The sequence below is a fragment of the Piliocolobus tephrosceles genome, chromosome 19 (assembly GCF_002776525.5).
Source record: "Piliocolobus tephrosceles isolate RC106 chromosome 19, ASM277652v3, whole genome shotgun sequence".
NCBI lineage: Eukaryota > Metazoa > Chordata > Mammalia > Primates > Cercopithecidae > Piliocolobus > Piliocolobus tephrosceles.
In genome coordinates this window covers 2841136-2852838 of record NC_045452.1, presented here as the reverse complement: position 1 = coordinate 2852838, position 11703 = coordinate 2841136, and the positions used below count along the sequence as shown (strand labels likewise).

General features: G+C 49.7%; 2 protein-coding genes across 7 annotated transcripts in view; one reads left to right on the top strand and one right to left on the bottom strand.

Annotated features, from left to right (window-relative positions):
• Positions 1-3893: 3893 nt before the first annotated feature.
• MRPL40 (mitochondrial ribosomal protein L40) lies at positions 3894-8124 on the bottom strand. 2 transcript variants are annotated; one of them, XM_023192591.1, is made up of 4 exons: positions 7127-8124; positions 6563-6646; positions 5058-5216; positions 3894-4331 (listed from the first exon to the last, which is right to left on the bottom strand). In XM_023192591.1, the coding sequence occupies exons 2-4, from the start codon at positions 6565-6567 to the stop codon at positions 4007-4009; spliced, it is 489 nt and encodes a 162-aa protein (XP_023048359.1). In that variant the 5' UTR covers positions 6568-6646; positions 7127-8124; the 3' UTR covers positions 3894-4006. The 2 variants fall into 2 exon arrangements, with proteins under 2 accessions (XP_023048359.1, XP_023048358.1); XM_023192590.1 differs by having other exon boundaries at positions 7296-8124.
• A 49-nt stretch (positions 8125-8173) lies between these two features.
• LOC111526725 (protein HIRA) overlaps positions 8174-11703 on the top strand; it is a 102547-nt gene continuing 99017 nt past the window's right edge. For 2 of the 5 annotated variants that reach the window (XM_023192586.1, XM_023192589.1), the window contains exon 1: positions 8255-8465. Coding sequence is in view for 3 of the 5 variants with exons in the window: in XM_023192584.2 (XP_023048352.1) it covers positions 8429-8465 (37 nt within the window). In the remaining 2 variants the exon portion in view is untranslated. Of the gene's footprint in view, positions 8466-11703 lie in introns of all 5 variants that reach the window. The other 3 variants (XM_023192584.2, XM_023192583.1, XM_023192588.2) reach the window with 3 other exon arrangements.

The window sequence follows — 11703 nt, the reverse complement described above, 5'->3', positions numbered from 1 at the left end:
GCCCAGGAGTTCAAGAGCAGCCTAGGCAACATAGTAAAACCCTGCCTCCATTCCTTCTAGAAAAAAAATTTTAAAAAACCACACTATCAGGCCAGGCACTGTGGATCACGTCTGTAATCCCAGCATTTTGGGAGGCTGACACAAGGGGATTGCTGGAGGCCAGGAGTTCAAGACCAGTTTGGACAACATAGCAAGACCCCATCTCTACAAGTTATTTTTTTAAAAAGGTAGCTGAGCATGGTGGTGCCTGTCTGTAGTCCTAGCTACTTAGGAGGCTGAGGTAGGAGAATTGCTTGAGCCCAGGAGTTTGAGGTTACAGTGAGCTATGATTGCACTACTGCACTCTAGCCTGGGTGACAGAGCAAGACCCTATCTCTAAAAAAAAAAAAAGACACTTAACGACAGAATAAAAAGGCAATCCACAGAATAGGAGAAAATATTTGCAAATCATATATCTGACAAGAGATTAATAGAATTATAGAGAACTCCTAAAACTCAATGAGAAAAAAAGTTACAAAATGGGCAAGGGGCCAGGCAGTGTGGCTTAGGCCTGTAATCCCAGCACTTTGGGAGGCTGAGGCAGGCGGATCACCTGAGGTTAGGAGTTCAAGACCAGCCTGGCCAACATGGTGAAACCACGTCTCTAATAAAAATATAAAAATTAGCCAGGTGTGGTGGCATGCACCTGTAATCTCAGCTACTTGGGAGACTGAGGTTAAATTGTTTGAACCGGGAGGTGGAGGTTGCAGTGAGCCAAGATTACGCCACTGCACTCCAGCCAGGGTAACAGAGTGAGACTGTTACAAAAAAAAAAAAAAAGGCAAGGACTTGAATAGACATACAAATGGCCAAAAAGCACATAAAAAGATGCTCAGCATCACTGACCATTAGGAAAATACAAGTCAAAACCACAGTGAGATACCACCTCACACCCATTAGGATGGTTACTATTTAAAAAAAAAAAAAGTGTGGTAAGGATGTAGAAAAATCGGAACCTTGGCTGGGTGTGGTAGCTCACATATGTAATCCCAGCACTTTGGGAGGCCAAGGCGGGCGGATCACCTGAGGTGAGGAGTTCGAGATCAGCCTGGCCAACATGGCGAAACCCCATCTTTACTAAAAATGCAAAAAAAAAAAAAAAAAAAAAATTAGCTGGGCACGGTAGCACACGCCTGTAGTCCCAGCTTGGCAGGCTGAGGCAGGAGAATCGCTTGAACCCGGGAGGTGGTGATTGCAGTGAGCCAAGATCATGCCACTGCACTCCAGCCTGGGCGACAGAGTCAGACTCCGACTCCAAAAAAAAAAAAAAAGAAAAGTTGGAATCCTTGTGCACTACTGGGAAAATATAATGTTACAGCAGCCATGGAAAGCCATATGGTACTTCCTAAAAAAATTAAAAATAGAGTCATCATATGATCCAGCAGTTCCACTTCTGGGTGTACATCTAAAAGAAAGCACAGTCTTGAAGAGATATTTGTATTCCCGTGTTCATAGCAGCATTATTCACAATAGTAAAACGTGAAGGTAACCCAAGCGTCCATCAAAAGATGGGTAAGGAAAATGTGGCATACATATAATGGAACATTAATTCAGCCATGAAAAGAACATTTGATACATGCTATAACATGGATGAACCTTGAGGATTATGCTCAGTGAAATAAGCCAGTTACAAAAAGACAAACACTATGATTCCAGTTCTGTGAGGTACTTAAGAATAGTTAAAATCACAGAAAAGGTAGAATGGTGGTTGCCAGGGGTTGGGGGAAGAGGGGAACAGGGAATTACGGTTTAATGGGTAGAGTTCAGTTTTGCAATGAAGAGTTCTGGAGATGGATGGATGGTGGTGATGTTGTCCAACGGTATGAATGTCCTCAATACCACTGAGCCATACAGTTAGAGATGATGAAGATAATAAAGTTTATGTGTGTCTTACCACAATTTTTTTTTTTTTTTTTTGAATGGGAGTTTCACTCTTCTTGCCCGGGCTGGAGGGCAGTGGTGCAATCTCGGCTCACTATAACCTCCACCTCCCAGATTCAAGCGATTCTCCTTCCTCAGCCTCCTGAGTAGCTAGGATTACAGGCATGTGACACCACACCTGGCTAATTTTGTATATTTAGTAGAGATGGGGTTTCACCATGTTGATCAGGCTGGTCTCAAACTCCTGACCTCAGATGATCCACCCACCTAGGCCTCCCAAAGTGCTAGGATTACAGGCATGAGCCACGGTGCCTGGCCACCATAATTTTTTAAAAAGGGAAAAAAGTGAACCACACACTAGGAAGACAACCTAATTTCTTATTCCAATGAAATGTTTTCCTGGTTTACTTGCAGTAAGGTTGTTAAAAAAAAAAAAATCCTTTCTGAGGTTGTGATCCAAGCCACTGGGGAAAATGGCTCTATTCATACACTGGACCTGTACTGTGACGGGCTGAATCGTGTCCCCTACGGGCTGAACTGTGTCCCCTACAGTTCTTATGTTGAAGTCCTACCCACACGACCCTCCCACTCCCCCCAAGCCCATACCTCAGAATGTGACTGTATTTGGAGGTATTTGGAGGTAGCATTGTTAAAGAGATAATTAAGTTATAATGAGGTCATTAGATGGGCCCTATTCCAGTATAACTGGTGTCTATAAAAAATTAGGACACAGACTGTGGGACAACCATGTGAGGGAAAAGGTGGCCATATGCAAGCTAAGGAGAAAGGCTCAGAAAACAAGCCTGCTGGTACCTTGATCTTAGGAGTTCTAGCCCCCAGAATTGTGAGAAAATAAATTTCTGTTGTTTAAGCCACCCAGTCTATGGTACTTTGTAATGGCAGCCTAAGCAGACCAATACATTCACCATTCTAGACTACACACTTGAGATAGAGTCTGCTGCCCCTGCCAGGCCTCACATCCTCTTGAGGACCACGGCATCTTTATTGACTAGTATGTCCCTGGCCTGCTCCATACTCTTCTACCTCCCCCTAACCCCAGCTGAACACACAAAGGTGTGTTTCTTTCCCATCAGGAAGGCCTTGCTTCTCCGCTCACCTTTCCAACTGGCAACTTCCTTTCCCACCACTCCTCTGTTACTTTGACTCCTGTTGGTGGTACTTTCACTATACCCTTGGGATCTTTTTATACTTTTTTTTCCCCCATTTGAGGGCAGCGGTTGATGTCTGTCATCTTCTTCCCATTACCTAGTGAAGGGCAGCATCTGTCACCCCCATCCATCTCAGGTGAATTAACTTTTTTTTTTTTTTTGAGACAGAGTCCCCCTCTGTCGCCCAGGCTGGGGTGCGGTTGCATGATCTTGGCTCACTGCAAGCTCCACCTCCCAGGTTCACACCATTCTCCTGCCTCAGCCTCCCGAGTAGCTGGGACTACAGGCGCGTGCCACCATGCCCGGCTAATTTTTTTGTATTTTTAGTAGAGATGGGGTTTCACTCTGTCAGTCAGGATGGTCTCAATCTCCTGACCTCATGTTGTGATCCACCCGCCTTGGCTTCCCAAAGTGCCGGGATTATAGGCGTGAGTCACTGAGCCCAGCCTGGTGAATTAATTTTATTTCTGGCTGGGCGTGGTGGCTGACACCTATAATCCCAGGGCTTTGGGAGGCCAAAGTAGGCAGATCACTTGAGGTCAGGAGGTCGAGACCAGCCTGGCCAACATGGCAAAATTCTGTCTCCTAAAAATACAAAAATTAGCCACGCGTGGTGGCGCATGCTTGTAATCTCAGATATTCGGGAGGCTGATGCAGTAGAATCGCTTGAACCAGAGAGACAAAGTTTGTAGTGAGCCGAGATTGTGTCACTGCACTCCAGCCTGGGCAATAGAGTGAGATTCTGTCTCAAAAAAAATAAAAATAAAAAATAAAAAAAAAATTCTAACACAAGACAAAGGAGCATTTTGACTAAACCAGTATTTATTAACAGCATGCCTAATTCTGTGGAAAGCAGACTTGAACCCTGGTCATTCCTACTCTCAGGGGCAGCATGTTAAGGATAGCAGCCTGCAAGTCTATCTCTTAAACTCCACTTGTGTGTACACCTTGGTGACGTCACTGTACTTGCCTTCAGGGGGCTGGTAGTTAGGGATCGGTGGTGTGTAACATGGCCCTTCCCTCTCAAAGGGGAACAGGTTGGGATCCCGCTTGATGGCCTCAGCATGGAGCTTCGGGGACTCGAGTCGCAGTTCCTCCAGAGCTTCCTGCTGGGCTTCTAGCATGGCCCTGATGGTGTCCCTCTCCATCTTATGCTCTTGCTGCTTGTACAAGGACCACTTCTTCAGAAGCAGAGCTCTCCTCTCAGTCTCCTCAAAGGTGAGCTCCACCTGAGGCCGCTGTCTGCAAAGAAGCTAAGGGTTACCAACCTCACTGGCATGGAATTCTGTGACTGCAACTGACACAAGTATTCCCATTGCCAGACACAGACAGGACTTAGGAGATAAAACAAGTTTGGGGCAAATTAAGAAATGGAATGTTGAATGTGGCTGCAGCTGCAACTGATGCTGGGAACCAAGGTCATTTGCTTTCTGTCAGAAGAACAGATGGTCTGAGGAGACTGGTAGCACTTCCTCTGCCCAGGCAAATACTCCCTTGGATGAGAGGTGACTTTAACACCCGCCCCTTTATAGATGGTGCACACTGCTTACAAAATGGCAGCAGGAACTGTTAACCCTGCATACAGTAGAATCCCAACAAATACCAACTAAAGGTATCTGCATGATAAAACAAGAGGCCAAGTGTTTTCTACTGTTAGGATGAGGTGAGGGCTTCAGACTCCAGGCCCAAAGGATCAGAAACAGCCCAGACTCCTCATGCATGAGAGCAAAAACATGAACTCCAGAGCAGTGCTTAAGCATCTGGATTATAAGTTCTTTCCCACCCAGAGCCATTCAAGAGTACCACCCAAGGATGCTTTCTCCTGCTCCCAAAAGAAGCAAGGACTCAATTAGGGCCAAGTCAGCTCAAGCCTACTGACCAATTACTATCAGAGGTGTGAACTACAGACACAAAAGTTGATAGAACTCCTTTGTGCTGAGGACTTCATCCCTAGAGAAGGATCCTTACCTTGCTTTATCCAAGAACTTTAGAGGGGTAATAAAATCTTCAATAGGAATTAGCTCTTGACTAGCCTTTTCCAGTTTTCGGATCCTCTTTTTCAAGCGCTCCTTTGCTGCTTGGTCTTTTTTAGGATCTACCTTCTTCTTCTTTCGAAGAGGTTCTGATCTAGATAAAGCAAATATTAAACATTTTCCTCTTCAGTCTCATGAACCTACGGAGAGACAAAATGGTAAGTACCCCAAATTGACCTCTCCACTGGGGGAAGGAGCTGTGCATAACTGACTCATGAGCTCAGCTTGGTGAGGAGGTACTCCACCCCAGAGTACTTGTGAGAACCGTGTGGGTGCCATCAATTACAAGAAACAGTACAAAAGCAGCTGGGCGCAGTGGCTCACGCCTGTAATCCCAGCACTTTGGGAGGCAAAGGTGGGCAGATTGCCCAAGGTCAGGAGTTCGAGACCAGCCTAGCCAACATGGCGAAACCCTGTCCCTACTAAAAATACAAAAATGAGCCAGGTGTGGTGGTACGCAGCTATAATCCCAGCTTCTCAGGAAGCTGAGGCAGGAGAATCACTTATGCCTGGGAGGCAGAGGTTGCAGTGGGACGAGATCGTGCCACTGCACTCCAGCTTGGGTAACAGAGCGAGACTCTGTCTCAAAAAAAAAAAGTACAAAAGCAACAAGGGACATCAGAGTATAAAATCAGGGGAAGTGTTCCTCTTTACTGCTGGGATTCAGGTGTGCCTTGGGATTACATTCAAAAGTGAAAATACCAAACTTTTGGATTAGGAGCTCATTACTATTAAAATTGATTTGTGGGCCAGGTGTGGGCCGGCCTGTAATCCCAGCACTTTGGGAGGCCGAGGTGGGTGGATCACCTGAGGTCAGGAGTTCGAGACCAGCCTGACCAACATGGTAAAACCCCATCTCTACAAGAAATGCAAAAATTAGCCGGGCATGGTGATTGGCACCTATAATCCCAGCTAGCTGGGAGGCTGAGGCAGGAGAATGGCACGAACCCAGGAGGCGGAGGTTACAGTGATCCGAGGTCGCACCACTGCACCCCAGCCCGGGGGACACAGGGAGACCCCATCTAAAAAAAAAAAAAAAAAAAAAAAGAATCAAATCCTTTACCATCAAGATTGACTGAATCAAGTATCTAGAAAGAGTCAAGAGTGCCAGATGGAAATACCTTTAATACTTGCATCTTCCCCACACTCTCCAGGGCCTCAGAATGGGCAGGGAAGAGGAAGGCTCATGGAGAAACAGAAACTTAAGCTATGTCCTTTAAAACACACAAGAATCCCTTCCAGGAGAATACTTATTTAAACTGCTCAAATTTTAAAAATTATAAACAGCAACCTATGGTATGGAAAATGTTGGAAACACAGAACTGAGAAACTTTGTAGGCTGTCAATTTTGCAAACCACACATCCAGCAGTCTGGCTTTGTTCTCTACACATCGAATGACACCTATAACCCCAGAGGTCAGGCCCGCGGTTGAGTTTTACCTCATGGGAATGAGTTCCCAGAAAGACAACAATGATGCTCGCTGGTGAGTATTTCTAATCTGCGTCTGCCAACTTCCCAGAAGCCTGAAAGACACAAGAGTATGTATAAATACTGATTCTCGAGACCAGGCGCGGTGGCAAACGTCTGTAATCCCGGCACTTTGGGAGGCCGAGGCGGGTGGATCGCAAGGTCAGGAGTTCAAGACCAGCCTGGCCAAGATGGTGAAACCCCGTCTCTACTAAAAATAGAAAAATCAGCCGGGCGTGGTGGCGGGCGCCTGTAATCCCAGCTACTCGGGAGGCCAGGGCAGAACTGCTGAACCTGGGAAGCAGAGGTTGCAGTGAGCCGAAATCGCGCCACTGCACTCCAGCCTAGGCGACAGTGAGAAACTCTTGCCTCAAATAAATATCTCATTCTCTCCCACTTCACAGGAAAATAAAAAATTACAATGCTCCCGAACCCGGGGCACTTGTAACTACTTGATGTGACAGCAAGGTCAACGTGGGAGATTTTTCAAAATCTTTCGTTCACACACAGAGGACTTGGGCAGGACCCCTGCTCACCAGGGTGCTCAGATTTTCATGCATAAGAGTCACAATCAGATATGGCTCATCCCTGCGATATTCGTGAACTGGGAAGCGAGCAGGGAGCACAGGCGAGTCCCGGCGGACAGGCGCAAAGACCCTGCAGGCGCCCTGGGCACTCCGCTATCCGGTCGGCGTCCGCACTCACCCGCTCGTCGGGCGCAGGGCTAGCGAGATACCTCGCAGCCCGTAGGCCATCATGGCTACCCTCGCCGCTTCCGGGCGTGCGTCCCTCCGCAGTCCGACCCGCGGTGCCCCCTGCTGAGGTCCGGCAGACCAGCCGCCCAGCGTTCAGGCGTTCCGGCAGCAGGGGCTGGGACGCGCTTGTCCCCGCCCCCGACGCAGCCCCGCCTCGGGCGTCCGCTGCGCACACAAGAGCGCCTAGCATTTCACGCGGCTCAGGATCCACCCTTCCGTCCCCGCCCTGGGCTGCGAGTGCGCCTCTGCAGCGGGCACTGTCCCGCCAGCCAGGCCCTAGCCGGTTGGCCGGTCTGCGCCCTCGCGCGGGCCTCGACTCTGCAGTGCAGCCGGAGCGGCCGAGGGGCGTCCCTCTGCTCCTCCGAGTCCAAATGTTCACGTCTAGGCAAACGGCCCCGATCTTCCAATAAACACGTCCGCCCCAGCCTCCCCGACCAGGGTTGGCTCATTCCCCTCATTCGTTCGAGTCCGAAGCCAGGGTCACATTCCGGCGCCGGCGCGGAGCCCGGCGCTCGCAAGATGCCCAATAGCGCGTGTTGATGAATGACGGAAGCTAGTTAATAAGTCGGACTCAGACTGGCGAGGCAGAGCTGGTGACGGGCGGTCCACGCCACCTGGGCCCCGCCTGCCTCTGCGACCGGCCCGGGTTGCAACTCCAGGCCCCGCTCGCTGTCCGCCGTCCAGGCGAACCGCCCCTTCTGGGGCGCCCGCGCCCGGGCCCGACCCGAAGCCCCTGCCAGCCGACGAACCGAGGCGGCCCAGTCAGCGTGGGGAGCGGTTTCCCGCCGGGGCGATTTGGCAGGTGCGCGCCGTGACTTCCGGCGTTGCCCGGGAGCCGCCTGAGGAGGAGCGGCGCAGGGGATGCGGCTGTGGTGGCGGCGGCGGCGGCCGAGCGCGGGGGGCGGCTGTGGCGGCGGAGGGGGGCGCGGGCCGGCGATGGCGCGGCGGCCCTGAGGGCGCGGGGCGGGCGGCGGCCGGAGGGCGGGCGGCGCGGGAGGAAGCGGCGGCGGTGGCTCCATGGCCCGGGCGCGCTGAGGGACCCGGCTCTCGCCTCAGCCCGGCGGCGGCGGCGGCGGCCGAACAATGAAGCTCCTGAAGCCGACCTGGGTCAACCACAATGGTGAGTGCGCGCAGGGGTCGCGGGAGGCCGAGCCAGCAGTCGGGTCGGGGTCTGGTGTCGAGTCGGGGCGCGCGCAAGTCCTGCCTGCCTCGCCCCTGACGCCCGGTACCCGGTGCCCAAGCCAAGAAGCCGGCGGGAGCGGACTTTGTCCTCAGCGCGGGGAGGCCGGTGAGCCCCAGCACGTGCTCCGGGTTGACCGCAGCGAAGGCCATCTTCGCCCCTGGCTCTTGCTCTGAGTCTTCCGCTGCCCACCTGTGGTCCTTGGAGGGGCCGCGGCCTGGCTCCCCGGAGCGGGCCTTGGTGCCGGCTAGTGCCTTCCACTGGTCTGCATCGCCCGGGAAGTACTCAGATAGTCCTGAAGCTGAAACCGGGACGAAATCCCCCTTGTGGCCTTTCAGTGGCAGGGTGAAGATCTGAAATCTGCAAGAGGGACTGTTACTGTCCCTCTGGATCTGGTGACAGTGCCCCCAGTTGGGGAATTGTCCTTGAATAGGAGGGCTTGGGGGCCCAGGGTCCCCGCCGAAGGATCACGATTAATGCTGAGCTGGGACATCAGGGTGAACTAGGGTTGGGCACAGGTGTGTTCTAGGAGAGGGGCTTCCTTAGCTCTGTGGCGGTGGCCTCTAAGCACACCCTTGGAGAACAGACTCATCCGCCCCGTATCTTGACTCTGATACAGAGAGGCTAGTGGTAATCAGTTTCGTCATAGTTCTGCCTTGTTGGCAGAACTGCTGCAAGAGTTGGTGTTTGCTCCCCAGGGAGATGAAAAAAAGCGCACCCCCTCCCCCACCCCACTCTGCTGACAGCACTGTAGCACAGAAATCAACCCAGGGAGACTCCTGCAGCCCAGGGCCTGATTCTGGCCTGTCTCTGACTCTTGACAGGCAAGAGTCACCCTGATCAGGTCACCCTGATGCTGTCTTGTTCCTCATTTCTACTTTGCAATGCGACTAGAGGGTGCTACCGTTTTCTTTAAGAGCCAGAAGAATAGATACTTTAACATGTGACTTTTTCGTTTTGAATTTGGTCCCGGAATGCTCTCTACTACCACAACTAAACTGAACTGATAATGTCTGTGTTCTCCTGCCACCTCTCTCCCTTTCCATCTTATGTGATGTCTTTCCCATTTTTCAGGGACTAGGTGAGGTCACATGTTTCTTTTGAAACGGTTCATCCTGAGTTACCCCGGTAGATATGCTGTATCACTGTCTGTGTGTTTTGCCTTGCATGGAAGGTGTTGGGGGTACTTTCCATATGCCCCCAGGGTAGGGACTGCCTCAATCCCTTCTGTATGCCCTGCTGCATTGAGCAACCTCTTCCACATGATGGGTATGTGATAAATATTGGCTAAAACGGGTCAGAAAGGTGAGATTTTCATAATTTATCAAGATGAAGTTAGGTTTACAGTGCATGAAAGCAGAAGTCTTGAGTTTCAGTTTCATTTCTCCTCTTGATCTCCAAGAGCGTTTCCTGATGTGTACTGTGCAGATCTTTCCCTGGAGAACTGGATAAATGTTGTAATTATGAATTATGATGCTTGTGATTAGGAAAGGAAAAATGTTATTATGAACTAGTTTACTGTATGAAGATCTGATGTAATTTTTATTTTAAAATGCTTTACCTAAATCAGTTTGTGTGAATAGCCTACCCTTCTCCAGCCTCTCCTCTACTGTCATGTAACTTGTTCCTTTTTGATAAGCTCCTTTGTAGGCCAAAAGTTTTATTCTATGTAAACATAAGTAAGTCAACATGCTTAAGTGATGAACTAGGTACAAATGAATAAGAGACTGCACTCAGATCAGCAGCCAAGTGCATCACCTGGCGGAGCAAGCACAACAGTGGCCCTTGTTGCTGAGGGCCTCTCTACAGCCCTAGAACAGAGCATGATAATATCTGTTCTAACCACTTCACAGTATGCTCGTGATACTTAATTGGGAGCGTAGATACAAAAACGCTCCCCAAACTGTAAAGTGCTTTAGAAATCTGAGATAATAAGTAATAATAAAAAGAGGTTGGGCATGGTGGCTCACACCTGTAATCCCAGCACTTTGGGAAGCTGAGGTGGGCGGATCAAGAGGTCAAGAGATTGAGACCACCCTGGCCAACATGGTGAAACCCCATCTCTACTAAAAATATGAAAATTAGCTGAGTGTGGTGGCGCGCATCTGTAGTCCCAGCTACTCGGGAGGCTGAGGCAGGAGAATTGCTTGAACCCGAGAGGTAGAGATTGCAGTGAGCCGAGATTGCGCCACTGCACTCCAGCCTGGCAGAGCGAGACTCCATCTCAAAGGAAAAAAAAAGATATGGCGACTCTGGCAGGATGGGATTTAACTTCTTTTAAACTTGTTCTTTGTCAAATTTCCTTTCTTTTAAAATTTCATGGAATGTTCGGAAGGACTGTCAGAGGTAAATTACCACTGCCCTGGAAGAAATGATGCTGGTCTGAATCACTGCTGAGCAGACCTTTAAAGACTATAGGAGTATTGATGGCTGCTGGGAGCAGGGGCTGCTCAGCCAAAAGCCTAAGGGGTGGGTAGTGGCCAATAAAATTGTGCTTGCTTTTAGAAAGCACATCATTGCACTTTCTTGCTTCCTCGTTCTGTATTCACGTCTCCTATCTCGTGAAGCACGAACATAACTTTTTTTTTTTAATAGAAATGGGATCTTACAACGTTGCCCAGACTCAAATGCCTGGGCTCAAGGGATCTTCCTGCCTCAGCATCCTGAGTAGCTGGGACTACAGGCGTGAGCCACTGCACCCAGCGTGAACATAGTTTTTCTGTTTTTCGAGAGTCTAAAGGGTAAAGTAGCAGAGAGCTCAACATTTTTCTCTGGTGTGGCAGGGAATCCATTCAAAGTAGAGAGGGCAGCTATAACAGGGAAAGAAGTATTTGTTGAAGTGTAGGTGTGCTATGGTCTTCATTTTCTTGGCTGATAATAGAGAAACCTCTAAGGAAGGGTTTCCCAACTTCAACAGGTTGACATTTTGGGCCATAAGACTGTGTGATTGTCATCTATGTTATGGAATGTTTCTAGTATCCTTGGTCTCTATCCACCAGGTGCCAGTAGTACTTCACAACCACCACCTAGTTGTATCAACCAAAAATATCTCCAGTCATTGCCAATGTCCATTGGTAGCCAAAATCACCCCTAGTTGAGAAGCACTTGTCTAAGGTTATCAGTAAGTTAATCTTGAAGTTGTCACATTGCAGTGAAATGAGCCTTGAATGTGGAATCA

Coding starts and splice junctions, on each gene's coding strand:
- MRPL40 (XM_023192590.1), bottom strand. CDS start 7,348: ATGATGGCCTACGGGCTGCGAGGTATCTCGCTAGCCCTGCGCCCGACG. Junction 6,647..7,295: donor GCCCTGCGCCCGACGAGCGG/GTGAGTGCGGAC, acceptor TGTGTCTTTCAG/GCTTCTGGGAAGTTGGCAGA. Junction 4,332..5,057: donor AAGTTCTTGGATAAAGCAAG/GTAAGGATCCTT, acceptor GCTTCTTTGCAG/ACAGCGGCCTCAGGTGGAGC.